The following is a 16,058-nucleotide window of genomic DNA, read 5'->3' as shown; positions in this document are numbered from 1 at the left end:
ACAAAAAGAAACAGGTTTGAAACTACATATATTTTTGGGGGATCTTTCAATAGTACCTGGCTGCAGACTGCACTGTCCTGCACCAACTCCACTGTCCTGCACCTTCAGTGTCAGACCCAGAAATCACATGGTACATTCCAAAATAAAATAGCGGGAGCACCATTGCGGAAGCGTCTTTTCTCACAAGCACAGGAAATCACGTGATACATTCTAAAATAAAAATGCAAGGGCACCTTCGGTCAAGTCAAATCATGTTTATTTGAACAGCCCTTTGTCACAGAAAGTCTGTAAGAGCTGTACAGACTACCATTACACCATTCCCTGAATTATAACCATACAACACATACATACCATACACACATTAAGGGAAGACATTGGTCTTGTAGACAGATGGTAAATCCAAAAGTAAGAGAATATATTTTCTACACATTCTCTTAAATCTTATATACGAACCGCTCTTTCTCACTAATGTATTAACCATTGTGTTTTCTTCATTTTAAGGACAATTTCCGCAATTCTGAAGTAAAATAAGGGCACCTTCGGCAAGGCGCTTTTTCTCACAAGTGCATTAACTCTTGCATTTGTGTACCATTTATGACAGGTTACATTGAAATGTCAATAAAAACAACATTTCATTTTTCTATTGCAGGGACCGATCTAGTAGAACACACATGGTGAAAATGTTGGAGAAAATGCAGGTTCGATAATCGATTAAGTCTTCTCATACGTGGTTCAACAAACGCACGGAGGCTGCCATGAGAGGGAGGTTCTTTATTGCATCATCCCAAAGAACTCAGAGAACTTTAGACATAACTACGCTTTTATAGCTTCAATTGAGTACAACCCAAGAGGCGGCCCGGTCCTCACGTAACATCTTTGGAATTTGTTTTTCTTGCAAGGAAGATGCTGTCGTACCCTTATTAGGACACGTTTTTGAGTTTATGCCAGTTTATGTCACCTTGCCCTTCACCGTTATCTGTTGTCCTCCTGTGAGGAGGATTGTTGAAACTAATTCGTCCTTCGAGACTTTCCCGAGATGTAAACAACATTTCTCACAACTGTAAGCAAGTCTTTCTACATTTCTTTCTAAATGTCTATTCTACAAATGCAAGTTTATTTTCTACAACAAAAGTGACAACATGACCAAATATTCTGTTCCACTTTAATACCACACACACAGTCTTTGTGACATTCACAAAATACCAGATAATGTATTTTATTACACATCTCTGTACAAAATGCCAGCCTATGTTATGTCACGAAACATGAATTTGAAGGGCTCAAAGATTAATTCTATTTCTCCTGCTCATTAATGCCCTCCTTCCATAGTCTTCCATAGTGGAGGGTGTCGTTTTTTTCCTCCTTCTTGACATCACTTTTGGCAGGTCCACTTTTGCAGCGAAAATGTCGTGGTTGGCGTCAACCCACTATGCTCCATCGATGAGAGAAATAAAAATTGTCTTTCTGTACCATAACTGCTGCAACTGCACCGTCAGTATCTGACCAAAATAGAGTTAAAAAAGACTACCTCTTTTACTTGCGCGTCCACATCTGACGGGCTTTGGACCTTGGCCCACTACTTTTCTTCATGAAAATACATGGAAGAGTGTAAATATAAGTTCATATATTATAACTCAAGCTCAAAAAAAGACAAAATGAAAAGATTCCATTGAATGGCTAACTACACATGCTAGAGAGCTCAACAATTTTTCAATTTAATAATTGCAAAGGTAAATTTAATGTGTACATTTCATGTTATTTAAAGTAAGCCCACAATTGGCAAAACAAACAAAAATGAAATCTGACTCAATCATTTCTTTGACTTTTCTTTTCTCCAGCCTAAACACTGGTGGCACATCAACTTGAAGGAGGGCTTTTGACACGTCTGTCCAATAGGCAAAAAGCTTTCCATGTCTAAAAAAAAGGGGAATGTTTTTAACAACTTAAAATCAGTCAAATCTTAAACTCATAGTGGTCTCACCTTCCAAGTATAATGTGCTCAATTAGGAAAGATACACCACCACCTCCGCAATTTTGGCATGTCCCCCTAAAGAATTAATACAAGAGAAAAAAAACTTCACATGATGTTGGAAAAAATATCTTAAAGTAATTTTAAGCTTATTTTAAATCAACTAAAACTGCAAAGTCGAAGGGAGAATCTAAAGTTGTGTAAAGAGCATTCTAAGAATGAACCAGAGTAGATTTGATTAAGTGCTGGATAATAATAACCAGACACACAATTTACAATTGAAGGATTTTTTATTTGATTTAATTGACTAAGAGGGATTTAATATAATACAAATAAAATTTTGTTTAATGCAGTGGGGATTTTTCACAGAAGGCTGAAAGTCGCGCCTTTTGAAGTGTAGAGTATTTTGGCTGGGGAATTTTGATAGCGGGGCGCTGACGAGGGAATTAGGCTTTGTTTTTGGCATTGCTTTGAGCTGTTTTCTTGTTGTGAGCCCTCAAGACGTGGCGGCGTCGTTCGGCGAGGAGGCGGCGGCGCGCCCATGGGGGAGGGGCCGATGCCCCGACGAATCAAAAGGACGGAACACTGAAAAGAGACAAGACAGAAAGGATCGGAGACGAAAAGATGGGGGGCTCGACAAGACTAATTAGACTAATTCGATAATAATTCGGCAATATTCGATGGAATTCAGTTGAGAAATAATTCAAGAAAATAAATCTGCCCCCGTGTGGAATAGCCCGTCTCTTGTCAATGTTTCCCTAAATTAAGAAAACAAGCATGCGTCCTAGACGCATCATTTTTGCTGGGGACGCATAGTGTCGAATCAACGTGCGTCCCCGGGACGCAACTTTTTTGACACCAAATTGTCATTACAGTGGGACCTCTGTTATCGCGGTTAATGGGGACCAAAACCACCTGCGATAAGTGAAAATCCGCGAAGTGGCGGCGCACCTTCAAGAAGAATTTTTTTTTTTTTAACTATTATTTTTTTAGGCCCGGTTAATGGGGACCAAAACCACCTGTTAAAAATGAAAATCTGCGAAGTAGCGACGCCCCTTCAAAAAAAAAAAAAAATCTCATCTCATTTTATGCACCACTTATCCTTATTAAGGTCGCGGGGGGGCTGGAGCCCATGCCAGCCATCTCTGCGTTCTTCATCGACGCACGAGCCGAGTGATCCACCGCTAAGACTCGTACAGCTGGGCGATTTTATGTCCGCCCGGGACGATCTGAGACAAATTCACGACAGGGTTATTACTTGCGCCACAACGCGGGTGCCGTTCGGTCGCTCCCTCGAGCGAGCCCCTAACCCGCGGCGCGGGTACTTTCGGGCGTGATACGCTCGACACCGACACAGTTACGGGGGGCCCGCGCACGTCGGCCGCCTTTCGCCCGCCGCGCGCGGACGGCTGCCTATCGTCGCGCCGCGCTACTGGGGTCGTTGGACGAGCGGTCTCCCCCCAGTTACAAGGGTAGCCCGACTACGCTCGCCGCCTTTTCCCGCGTCGCGCCGTGTGACGCCGCATCCGCCGAACTCGCTCCGTCGCGCGGCCCGGGAGTGAGCCCTGCCGCATTTTTTTTTTTTTTTTTTAACCATTACAGACCGCGAAGCTCTTTAGGCGCAAACGTTGAACCGCGAAGTAGCGAGGTCCCACTGTATTACCCGATTATTCTTTTTCAACAAAGATTTTACTTTTAGTCAGACAGATCCACCATTGTTGTTTTGGTCTCGCGGTTTGAATTTTCGTCTGCACGCCGATCTCGGCCAACTAGATCTTGTTGCTTCGAGATTACATCATTGTTGTGGTGCTTGTCGTCGAGTTAAGGTGAAAATCAACACAAAAATGGTAATTTCTTCAGTGTCAGTAATAAGTCGAAACATATGCAGAAAGTGATAGCGGCAATAATTCTGGCACGAAAAAATGGTGGAGAAATTCTTCAGAAGACCGCAAAGGCAAGGAAAACACGTGCGTTGAAGCGAACGATTCGACGAAAGAAAATGAAAGAATACTCCTAGCAAGAAAAGGACTTTTCTGCCAAAATGGACTAAATTATATTCCTGGTTACGCTATGAGGAGGATGATAATGGAGGCTACATGTTCTGTGATGCATGTACCCAGCGTGACAAAAAAACTGGACTGCATAAATCATTTTGCAATACGAACTTTCAGAAAAGCACATTAGATCGGCACAACGACAATGAAAACCACAAATTAGCAATGGAAATTCTGTTGCTGCAGGAAGAGAGAGGTAAGTATGAACGGATACGGCATCAAAAAGAAGACTTGGCCATGCTTTCACTGCTAAAGATGGTTAAGTGGATGGCAGTATTTTCAGTATTTTGTATAATGTACAATATTGTGAACTGAAAAATCTGAAGCGATAACTGCTTTGTATTACCAATGAGCTGCGGATAGCTACCAACAGCTTCGTACGGAATTGCAGTATTTTTGTGATCACGGAGTCTTGGCTTGAACCGCGGATCCCAGAGGTGCAGTCCAGCTAGCAGGACGCACGCTACACCGACACGACTGCAACGAAGACTCCTGTAAAAAAAGAGGTGGAGGACTAACAGCAGAATCATTGATATACACAGCTCTCCCAATATAGAGTTTCTAGCAGTATCGTGTAGACCATTCAATCTACTGAGAGAGCTAACTGCTCATTGTGATAGCAGTTTACATCCTTCCGGATGCTAACGCTAGCACAGCGCTAAACCTCCTGCTCGCTGCCATCAACAAACAACAGCTTGCACACCCCGACGGAGCTTTCATTATCCCTGGTGACTTTATTAAGGAATGTTTAAGGATTGTATTTCCAAAATTCTTTCAACATTTTAACTGTGCAACAAGGGGGGAAAAAACTTTGGACGTCGTATACAGCAACATCCAAAACGCATATAAAGCTCCCCCCTCCCACACCTAGTCAATTCCGATCACCTATGCCTGTCCCTCACCCCCTCATACACCCCCATTCGGAGAAAAACAAAGCCTGTAACAAGGACAACACAAATGTGGCCTGAGGGAGCCCTTTCTTAGCTGCAGGACTGTTTTCATCAAACTTGCTGGGAGGTATTTGAACACCTTGACCTCCAGAAATTCACTGACACTGTTTTATCCTACATTCGATACTGCACGGATGAAGTCACAGTAAATAAAAAAAATCAAGGTCTACCCAAACCAAAAACCCTGGATGTCCAGCGGGGTGCGCACCTTCCTCAAACACCGCAACACCGCCTTCAGGTCTGGAGACAAGGCTCTTTACAGGGGGGTCAGGGCTGACCTGAGGAGAGGCATTAAGAAAGCAAAGGCAGCCTACACGAGGAGGATCGAGCACCTCTTCGCTGGAAATGACCCGAGGAGGATGTGGCAGGGTCTTCAACACATCACTAACCTGGCAACTGTTGAGGCTGATGCTTCACTAGCTGCGGACCTTAATCAGTTCTTTGCTCGCTTTGAAGCTGAAAGGCCACAAACAGCCTCATCACAATCAGCAGCAACACACTCACATTTCAGGAGCATGAAGTTAGGCGTGTGCTGAAAACTATAAACCACAGGAAGGCATCTGGCCCGAATGGAGTACCAGGGAGGGTACTCAGGGACTGTTCCAATCCGCTGGCTGGGGTCTTCACCACCATCTTCAACCGGTCCCTGTCACAGGCGACCGTCCCACCTTGCCTCAAAACCTCCACCATCATTCCCATCCCCAAAAAGTCAGCAGTGCAAAGCCTCAACGACTACAGGCCTGTCGCTCTTACGCCTGTGGTCATGAAGTGCTTCGAGAGGTTAGTGTCCCAGTACATCAAAAACTCCCTGCCACTCACACTGGACCCCCACCAGTTTGCCTACAGGGCAAACCGCTCCACTGACGATGCCATAAACACAGCACTTCCCACCGTGCTGAAACACCTGGACCAACGGGGGAGCTACGTCAGAATGCTCTTTCTGGACTTCAGCTCAGCCTTCAACACCATTATCCCGGAGATCCTGGTGGAGAAACTCACACATCTAGGACTCTCTCCCTCCATCTGCCACTGGATAATGGGCTTCCTCTCAAACTGCCCACAGTCCGTGAAACACGTTAACCCTAACACTGAACACTGGCTCCCCCCAAGGTTGTGCACTGAGCCCCCTGCTTTTTACCCTCTACACCTCCGACTGCTCACCGACCCACCCCACAAACACAATCATTAAGTTCGCCGACAATACCACCTTGATCGGCCTCATCTCTGAAGGAGATGAGGCGGTGTACAGGGATGAGGTGGAGTCACTGTCAACTTTGTGTTTGGAAAACCACCTCATACTGAACACCACAAAAACAAAAGAACTGATACTGGACTTCAGAAGGAATGGCAGGAATCCAGCACCACTCATCATAAAAGGAGACTGTGTAGAGAGAGTCCACTCCTTCAAATTTCTGGGTGTGCACATCTCCGACGACCTCTCCTGGTCTGCAAACACCAGAGCGGTGGTAGGGAAGGCCCAGCGGCAACTGCATTTCCTGAGAGTGCTCAGGAAAAATCATCTAAAACAGCAGCTGCAGGTGTCCTTTTACAAAGCCACAGTGGAGAGCATTCTAACGTACTGCATTATTGTGTGGTATGCTGGGTGCACAGCAGCAGACAGGAAAACGCTCCAGAAGGTCATCAAAATAGCCCAGAATATCGTCGGTTGCTCTCTGCCCAGTCTGGAGGACATTGCCTGCTCTCGCTACCTCAGCAGAGCAGAAAACATCATCAAGGACTTTTCTCACCCCGGCCACCACCTCTTCGACCTGCTGCCTTCCGGCAAGCGCTACAGTTCACACATAACAAAAACAAACAGACTCAGAGACAGTTTCTTACCCAGAGCCGTTACCACCCTAAACAGACACCACACAAAAAACTGAAAAACTCTTGCAAAAACACTACCTCATACGAATGTAAAATGGTACTCATGTCTATGTTTCTTGCACATGTTGACTGCACTATGTTTACTGCTCACCTTGCACAATGTTGACTATTTTTTTGCACTATGATGACTATTTTTTGCACCAAATGCATATGTTGACTATTTTTTGCACTATGATGACTATTTTTGCACCAAATGTATAATTGCACAAACCCTTACGATACCAAACTGTATTACGATACCAAACTGTATTTAACATCCTACATGCCGACATTTCTTGTGTAAATATTGTGCAAATTATAACTATAACCTTATCCTCCTTATTTTATAACCTTATCTTCTCTGTTCCTTTATCTTCTTGGGTTTTTTACCTCACTGTGAATGAGTGATACTGAAGTGTCATGCCCAATTTTGTTGTCACACTCTGTTAACCCATTTTGTAACAATGACAATAAAGGTATATTCAATTCTATTCTATATTCTAATATGGTTGGTGTAAAGAGGCGGGCAGTTTCTTTTGAAATGAAAGTGGAATAGGAATGCTTGATGTGGTTGAGAAAATGGTTGGAACGCTTTTTTTTACCACTTTTTACCACGGAGGAGGACCTCTTGAAGCGCATCTTCCAAAAGTAAGTTAAACTCAACTTTATTTATCTTATAGAGCCTATTATTTTATGAAATGTTTATTTTTTAGTTCAAAACAATACAGGTAACTTATACAAGCCCTAAACATACTTATGCAAACCTTAAACATAAAAAACAGCACTGAAGCAACTTACGAACGGTCTGTAATCTCAGTTAGCGAGCCGTTTAGGGCTAATGCTAACTAGACTAGCAGGTTCGCTACAACTAATGCTAGCAGTTGGGTCCGGGCCACCAAACATTTTCCTTTTAAAATGCCCTAGCTCACGGACACATCTCTCTAGAAGGGCTACCTGCCAATGGTAGCAGGAACAAACCATTACAACAACCCATACTTAGTTGTGAGCAGTCGGAGGCCGGGCAGCGGCGTCGGGAGGGGTTGCTCCTTCACTGGCGTTGGGCAGCGGTGCGACAACAAACAATTGCGTACGACATTTACCTAACTATGATCAATTGTTTGAGATATTTACCTGAATTTTTCAGCTGTTCAAGATGAAAAACATCAGTCTAGAAATTCGGTAAGGCAGGAATCTAAATCGATCTTTATAGTCGCAAGGGGGCGATCAAAACAAAACCTAAACCTAGCCCAATACCAAAACTAAGGAACATGGCAACAATTTCAAGCATTTACAAGCACTTCACCCTACCAATTTTTTAAACCCAGCACTGGGGAGCTATTTTTAGAACAGGACCAGGGGCACCTCAGCTGTCCTCAGGGGGTACTCCTGTGCCCACGGGCACCATGTGGGTGATCTCCTGGTCTATAGAGTGCTTCGAGGTCCTAAGATTACCCACACTGCATTGCTGGCGCCCATTTTGGAAGTCCACAAAGCTTTTCACTTCATTGTTATTGTTCAGCGAACCAGTTAGATTCTACATTGTAATGCCGAATACGTGCGTTATTGTTGGCTGTTGTAGCCGAGGGGAAAAGGGTGGGAAGGGCTTCTTTAGACTTCGGAAGTGTGTTTACGATCAGGGGATTGAAGCTCAGGAGAAAAGTGAACGGCGAAGACGAATGTGGCTGGCAGCTATCAACCGGTCGAATTTGCCAAAGCTTGACTGTGTTCGTGTTTGTTCTGACCACTTTCTGACAGGTAAATTGAATTATTTATGATGTAGAAATAAATTTTAAAAAGGTTATGGGACATGTGTACTTCATGACAACAGCTCGACGACCCCAAACTACTTTTATAACATATATGTGAGGTATTTCGCCGAAAACGACATTTAAAAACCGAACAAAACTCCGTTTTCTCATTCGTACACTATTTTGGTGTCAACGCGGTTTCAGGGAAAGAGAGTCCTTTCCTCAGTCAACTCGCGTCAATAGAGGATTTAAAGCCCTCGAAAGCTAAGCTAACTTAGCCACCGGTGCGCCGTTCGGAGAAGCGTTGCCTTTCCCGGGTTGTTCAACATAGAACAAAAGGGAAGCAACATGAGAACAACATTCCCCTAAACCTGCAACACAGTTGCAATAGGCACACAGATCGATGATGACTTGTCAACAATGATCCATGGTTGTAAACTTGGCTGAGACAAACTCTGAGAATGTAGAACTTTCCCTTTCACAGTCTTGTTTTCATCACCTTCGCTTGTGTGCACAGACACATCCCAAACCCAACCAGACACAAATCTGTCGTAGGCTTCCATACTTTTGTAATTTTGAAAATCCTTCAGTTCACAAAAGGGACTTGGGTGGAAAATAAGATAGTTAACAAGTTCGATGTAAGTCACACACGGCAACAAATCGGTATCAGACTTCCAGTCCTTGTTTTTTATTTTGTAGGGATCCAATTTTCCAATAAAATGCAACTTCGCAGCGTACCGCTCGCGTGCTTGCTTGTCTAAACTCTCCACGTAGTTTTCCATAGTGATGATGGACAAAATCCGTACACAAACGAAGCTAGTTGAGTAAATAAATAGACACACTGAGTAAACATTTGCTCCTCTCGCTATCACCGCTTGTAATCGACAGACTTCCTAGATGGCGGCACGAAGCCGTGTTACTATTTTTAGCACAAAGCGCGGAGCCCTCTATATTTAGTTATTATGTGATTTATTGATGTGTTCATTTATAGGACAGTTTATATGTTGGTATTTATACATTTAATTCTACATATGGAAATCGGTCCCCTATAACTATTAAAGCCCTGTCGCTTCCAACTATATTTCTCGCCGTCAACAATTGCCTTGGAAGTGAGTTTTCCATTAAACGTTTGACAGTTGTACAAAAAGTCAACTGTCAAACAGGGTACAAAAAGTCAAAGGAGAGGTGAGCAGAGCTGCAGACTGGAGCTGTCAATCACCACAAAGTCGTACAAACAGCTAGCGCGCAATTATCCATGGGACATGTTATATTGATGCTGCCAATGTGAGTGGCAGAATCATCCCTGGGCTGTTTGTACAACAACATGCGGCCCGCGGGCCGGATTAGGCCTGTTGACTGATTGAATTTGGCAGCGAGACAACGGCGAGAGAAGCTCAACAGAAAGAAGGGCTGCACTTTTATAAATGTTCCCTAGATTCTGCCTAAGCCAGGTGCCACTCAAAGCAACTGGAGCTGTATTTTTCTCTCTCTCTCTCTCTCTCTCTCATACTCTCTCATTGACTTTTTCTATTCTTTTTTTCTCTCTTCTTTTCTCTCTATTTTTTGTCTCTCCTTCTTTGTCTCTCTATTTTTCTCTTCTCCCTCTTCTCTTTCCTTTTCTCTTTCCTTTTCTGTCTTTGTCTTTTCTCAGTCTATGTTTCCCTTTGTCTATCCTCTATTTTTTTCTCTTTTCTCTCTTTTATTCACTATTTTTCTCTCTATCGTTTTATCTTCTTATTTCCTCCTTCGCTGTTTTTTCTCTTTTCTTCTCTCTATTTCTATTGTTTTCTCTTTCTCTCTAATTATATATCTCTCTGGTCTTTGTTTTTGTCTTCCTTTACTTTCTTTATTTTTCGCTCCATAGCCTTCTTTATTTCTTTATTTCTCTTTCTTTTTCTCTATTTTCTTCTCTGTTTGTCTGTATCTCTCTCTAGGGTCGCGGGGGGGCTGGAGCCCATGCCAGCCATCTCTGCATTCTTCATCGACGCACGAGCCGAGTGATCCACCGTACAGCTGGGCGATTTTATGTCCGCCCGGGACGATCAGAGACAAATTCACGACAGGGTTATTACTTGCGCCACAACGCGGGTGCCGTTCGGTCGCTCCCCCGAGCGAGCCCCTTACCCGCAGCGCGGGTACTTTCGGGCGTGATACGCACGACACTGACACAGTTACAGGGGCCCGCGCACGTCAGCCGCCTTTCGCCCGCAGACCCTTTTTTCTGTGTAATTCTCTAGTCTAAATCTATTCGTCCAGCATACGTGGCTCCCGAGATAAAATTAGTGTGACAACCCTGCATTAGTGACTCTCCTTTTACCCTTTCTTGATCAAGTATCATACAATGCTGCCTAGAATTTTATTTATTTTGTCCATGAAAGAGTCAGAAATAATTTTATCAGTGATTACTTTTGGCCCCTTTTTCCAGAACAACCCTAACGTAAAGTATCTTGCAATAGCTACCGTAACTATGTTTGTTTTTTAGAAAATGTAGAACAGTTTAAAATAAAAAACAAAACAAAAAATGGACTTGGATTTTCCAGGATTATGAAGGATGGGCGGCACGGTGTATAAGTGGTTAGCACGTCCGCGACACAGTTCTGAGGTCATGGGATCAAACCTTCCTGTTCGGATTTTGCATGTTCTCCCTGTGCTTGCGTGGGTTTCCTCTGGGCACTCCGGGTTTCCTCCCACATTCCCAAAAAAATGCATGTAAGGTTAATTGGCCGGTCCAAATTGTGAATGAGTTGTCTCTGTGTGCCCTATCATTCTCTGCAACTAGTTTAGGGTGACCCCCCCCTGCCTACTACACCCCTGCGACCCTGCTGAGGATAAGCGGTGCAGATAAGGGATGGATGAAGAATGAAGTATAGAATGGAACTGAACATAAACACAACATTATCATTAACTGGAAATATGAACTTTTATAGATGTATACAAAAAAGTGTTTTAGTCTCTTCTCTGTTTCCATATATTTCATTGGAATTCTGGCGCTGACTCTGACCCTTAATTCTCTTTAATACAGGGGAGGACGTGTTCAGCAGTAACCATCCTAAAAGATAGGCATGTACGTCTTGGAGCAAGGTAACTTATGGGAAGGTTTGTACTTTAAAATAATAACAATAATAATGTATAAAAATACATATATATATTCATCCATCCATGATCTGAACCGCTTATCCTCAGTAGAGTCGCGAGGGTGCTGGAGCCCATCCCAGCTGTCTTCGGGCTGTGGGCAGGGGACACCCTGAACTGATTGCCAGCCAGTTGCAGGGCACACAGAGAAAGAAAACTCGCTCGCTCATTCAAACCTAGGGACGATTTGGACGGGCCAATTAACCTGACATGCATGTTTTTGGAATGTGGGAGGAAACCGGAGTGCCCGGAGGAAACCTACCCAAGTATGGGGAGAACGTGCAAACTCCACACAGGAAGGTTCGATCTCATGACCTCAGAGCTGTGACGCACACGCGCTAACCACTGCGCCGCCGTGCTGCATGAAATAAATATATGTACCATATTTTCCGCACTATAAGGCGCACCGGGTTATAGGGCGCACCCCCTAAAAATAGTCTTTGGTCCTCTATTTTCTATACATAAGGTGCACCGGATTATAAGGCGCTACAATGGGAACGTTGACAAAACAGTCAGATGATTCAGTCAAACTTATTACCCCCTTAACATTCCGAAAGCTTGCAAAGAACAAGTACGTGTCTCAGACATGTACAGAAACAGTGTCTGTACAATGTCACCAATCACTCAAATGCATTGTTCCAAATATCATTCGGAAGGTTAAAGTCTTGGGATTCAAGAAATGCCAAACATTACTTAGTTTCTATTTTTTGTTTTGCTGGCAACCTTGTGGAAAGCAAAGTAAAAATTTTACTGTGCAGGGAAACGGGGTTCTTTACTGTGCATATGACAATAAACACTTTGAATTGAATTTAGTTTAAAAATAGACTCATCACAGAAACATCAAGATCGTTCTAAAACAAGATACCGGGAAAATATAAAGCCGCATAACTCATAAGTTCTCTTGCAGCCATCACATTCAATAATGATACGTAACCATGGTCTTCTTACAACCGTGAGTGTATTAAATTCATGAGAGTAAAATATTTACAAATACAGAATAGTAAAAAATGTTTTCTCTATGCCGTAGTGCAACCCAACGTGTGATTCACATTCATCTTTTTCGGCCAAGTGCAGGCTTTGTTTCGCCCCTTTAGCCTATGCGAGCCTGTAAATGATAAAAAGGATCCGCCCCCTTTACCTCCGAATAACTTTAGCCAATAGTGACTGATTCAAATGATGATTGACACATTGGTTAGAAAATGAAACGCCGGTATATAAATCCCAGCATACACCACGGACTACTTCGCCTTCGGGGGAAAATCTAGTCGGCGGCTGCTTGCCTTAGTTGCAAGACTTTGCGACTTAATATTGATCCATATATAAGGCGAACTGTATTATAAGGCGCATGGTCAGCTTTTGAAAAAAATAAAGGCCTCGCAACTTACTCAACAGCCGCCGACTCGATTTTACCCCGAACGTGGAGTCGTGTATGCTGGGATTTATATACCGGCATTTCATTGGCTAACCAATGTGTCAATCATCATTTGAATCGATCACTATTGGCTGAAGTTATTCGGAGCCTCGGTTTGGTTAGATGGCCAAAACAAACCCTGCAATCGGCCGAGTTTAGCAATGGCGTAGCAAGTCCGCGGTGTATGCTGGGATTTATATACCGGCGTTTCATTGGCTAACCAATGTGTCAATCATCCGTTAAATCGATCGCTATTGGCTGAAGTTATTCGGAGCCTCGGATTGGCTAGAGGGCCAAAACAAACCCTGCAATTGGCCGAAAAAGATGTGTCAATCATCCGTTAAATCGATCACTATTAGCTGAAGTTATTCGGAGCCTCGGATTGGCTAGATGGCCAAAACAAACCCTGCAATCGGCCGAGTTTAGCAATGGCGTAGCAAGCTTGCTAAAGTACGCCATAAAGAAACATGTTTCATTTGTCTGTATTTGTAAATACTCTATTCTCCTAGTTTTACTTCACTCGCAGTTGTAAGAAGACCATGGTTGCGTATCATTATTGAACGTGAGAACTTAGGTGAGTTATGCGGCTTTATATTTTCCCGGTATCTTGTTTTAGAACGATCTTGATGTTGCTGTGATGAGTTGAGTGAATTAAACTCAATTCCAAGTGTTTATTGTCATATGCACAGTAAAGTTGTGAGCGAAAAAGAAAATAGAAACATAGAAATGTTTGGCATTTCTTGAATCCCAAGACTTCAACCTTCCGAATGATATTTGAAATGACGCATTTAAGTGACATCGTACGGACACCGCATCCGCACGTGTCTACGACACGTATTTGCTTCTTTGCAAGCTTTGGGAATGTTAAGGGGGTAATCAGTTGGACTTAATCATCTGACTGTTTTGTCGACGTTCCCATTGTAGCGCCTTATAATCCGGTGCGCCTTATCTATGGAAGATATAGGACCAAAAACTATTTTTTGGGGGTGCGCCCTATAACCCGGTGCACCCTATAGTGCGGAAAATACGGTATATATATATATATATATATATATATATATATATATATATATATATATATATATATATATATATATATATATGTAGGTTAAAAACTACAAATGTAAAATATTGTCGTAATTGCCTAAGTGGAGCCACCTGGGGCAATCGTTTGGCGCACTGGAGCGCGCTTCCTGATTGGCTGACGTTCTCCACTTAAGCTGTCTGCGTCCAGAGATGGACGCCGCCCCTCCGGATGCTGACGATGGGGTGTCCGTCCATTCAGAGGAATTCTGAGAGGTACTGTGCTGTAACATATTTTTCTCTTTACCTGTGGATTTTTTTTTTTTCTGTTCTAACCGACGGATTGTTTACCCGTTCTTGGGGATCGCCGGTGTGGTATCTGTGGACGTTCTGTGGTTTGTCGGAGGACTACTGGATGCACAATTTTGGATTATCGGTGACGTATTTTTGGGGATTACTTGTGACTTGCCTGTGACTTTTTGTTCCCTTGGATTACCTGTGTTTCCCTGTTTCCCTGGGGGGACTTCTGGAGCCATCCCTTGGGGGGGGGGGCCACCTGGGGCAATCGTTTGGCGCGCTGGAGCGCGCTTCCTGATTGGCTGACGTTCTCTACTTAAGCTGTCTGCGTCCAGAGATGGACGTTCGAGTGTACTCTTAGTATCCCTGAGTGTTTCTCCAGACCACAAGGTACCCACGACTTCTCTTGCCTGATTCATGCCTGCCTCTCGTTTTTTGACCTATTTCCGTTCCACGTTTTGCGACCTACTCTCCCGCCCCGGCCATCAACTTACCCGCTAAGCTGCACCTTCCGTCTCCCGTCACGGAGCTGCCATTCCGCCCGAAGAGGCTGACGACCAACAAGCGCCGACGTCCCAAGCCAGCTCCAACAACTCTTTGAAGTAAATACTCTGAAACTAACGCTATTGGATCCGAAAGTCTGTTCTGGTCCCTGACAGAACACTCGAACCATAACATGGATCCAGCGGAGGTTTCTCTCCCCTCCGGAGAATGCGGAAATGCCAAGCAGCAATCCGCGTTACTGCGCCTACTCCACACTGAACGCGCGGTACAGCAAATAGCACATGACGTGTCCACCCTGGTTCAGCAAGTACAACGACACCAGCACTTGTTCGAGCAGCACCAGCAACACTGGGCAAGTTTTCCCGGTATGTTTCCACAGCAAACAACATCATCAGGGCAAAGCAACACTTCCTCAACTATCTGGCCACGAAATCCGACTGCGCCCCTTCCCGATAAGTTCGGCACCGGAATTGTTGAACCACGAGTGGGTTCGCCGGAGAAATTCTGTGGAAACGCAGCCCAGATCCGTCCCTTCCTTGTAAATTGTCGACTGATATTTGACCTCCAGCCCCGCAATTTCGCGAACGAAGCGGCGAAAGTGGCTTATGTAATAAATCATTTGTCTGGAAGAGCCCGCCTTTGGGGAACGGCCGCATATGAACGGGGGCGACGGCATGCACCTCCTTTAGTCTCCTGGCCCAGGAATTGACCAAGGTTTTTGACTCTGGTTCCTCGTCGGCCGACGCTGCCCGTTCGATCATGAACATCCGCCAGGGGAGACGGTCCATTGCCGACTACGCTATCGACTTTCGTACACTAGCAGCCCAAAGTCACTGGAATGAAGAGGCGCTGGTCGACGCCTACCTCCACAGTTTGGCCGGTTACCTCAAGGATGAATTAGTATCCCACGCTCCTCCGGCAACACTTGACGAAGCTATCGACTTGACCGCCCGGATCGACCATAGGGTTCAGGCGAGACGCCGGGAGAGGGGAAGTCCCAGCCGATTTGTCACCAGGCCAGTTCAAGAAGCAAGTAATGTACTGTACCCCTCAACCACGTCCACCACATCCTATGAAATGGATCGTACTTCCCTCTCGGTCGAA

The 16,058-nt window shown here is 44.3% G+C and overlaps 1 protein-coding gene across 3 annotated transcripts; it reads right to left on the bottom strand.

Annotated features, from left to right (window-relative positions):
* Positions 1 to 756: 756 nt before the first annotated feature.
* LOC148359104 (uncharacterized) lies at positions 757 to 15,194 on the bottom strand. 3 transcript variants are annotated; one of them, XR_015851330.1, is made up of 4 exons: positions 14,945 to 15,194; positions 4,370 to 4,515; positions 1,982 to 2,047; positions 757 to 1,914 (listed from the first exon to the last, which is right to left on the bottom strand). XR_015851330.1 is itself a non-coding variant. In XM_088344050.1 (3 exons), the coding sequence occupies exons 1-3, from the start codon at positions 15,121 to 15,123 to the stop codon at positions 2,466 to 2,468; spliced, it is 414 nt and encodes a 137-aa protein (XP_088200176.1). In that variant the 5' UTR covers positions 15,124 to 15,194; the 3' UTR covers positions 2,159 to 2,465. The 3 variants fall into 3 exon arrangements, 1 of the variants encoding a protein (XP_088200176.1); XR_015851331.1 differs by lacking the exon at positions 4,370 to 4,515; XM_088344050.1 differs by lacking the exons at positions 757 to 1,914; positions 1,982 to 2,047 and adding an exon at positions 2,159 to 2,554.
* Positions 15,195 to 16,058: the final 864 nt, after the last annotated feature.

This window comes from Urocampus carinirostris, chromosome 9 (assembly GCF_059441175.1).
Source record: "Urocampus carinirostris isolate Australia breed hairy pipefish chromosome 9, RoL_Ucar_1.0, whole genome shotgun sequence".
Taxonomy (NCBI): domain Eukaryota; kingdom Metazoa; phylum Chordata; class Actinopteri; order Syngnathiformes; family Syngnathidae; genus Urocampus; species Urocampus carinirostris.
Note: the sequence above shows the minus strand (reverse complement) of the source record. Positions and strands in the feature narration are given on the sequence as shown.

Bases quoted from the DNA above. Each gene is read 5' to 3' on its own strand.
- LOC148359104 (XM_088344050.1), bottom strand. From the start codon at position 15,123: ATGGTTCGAGTGTTCTGTCAGGGACCAGAACAGACTTTCGGATCCAAT. The intron at 4,516-14,944 runs GTAAGTTGATGG...CTTTTTTTACAG, and splicing joins CGGAAGGTGCAGCTTAGCGG to GAGTCTTCGTTGCAGTCGTG. The intron at 2,555-4,369 runs GTAATACAAAGC...GTCTCTTTTCAG, and splicing joins TAGCTATCCGCAGCTCATTG to TGTTCCGTCCTTTTGATTCG.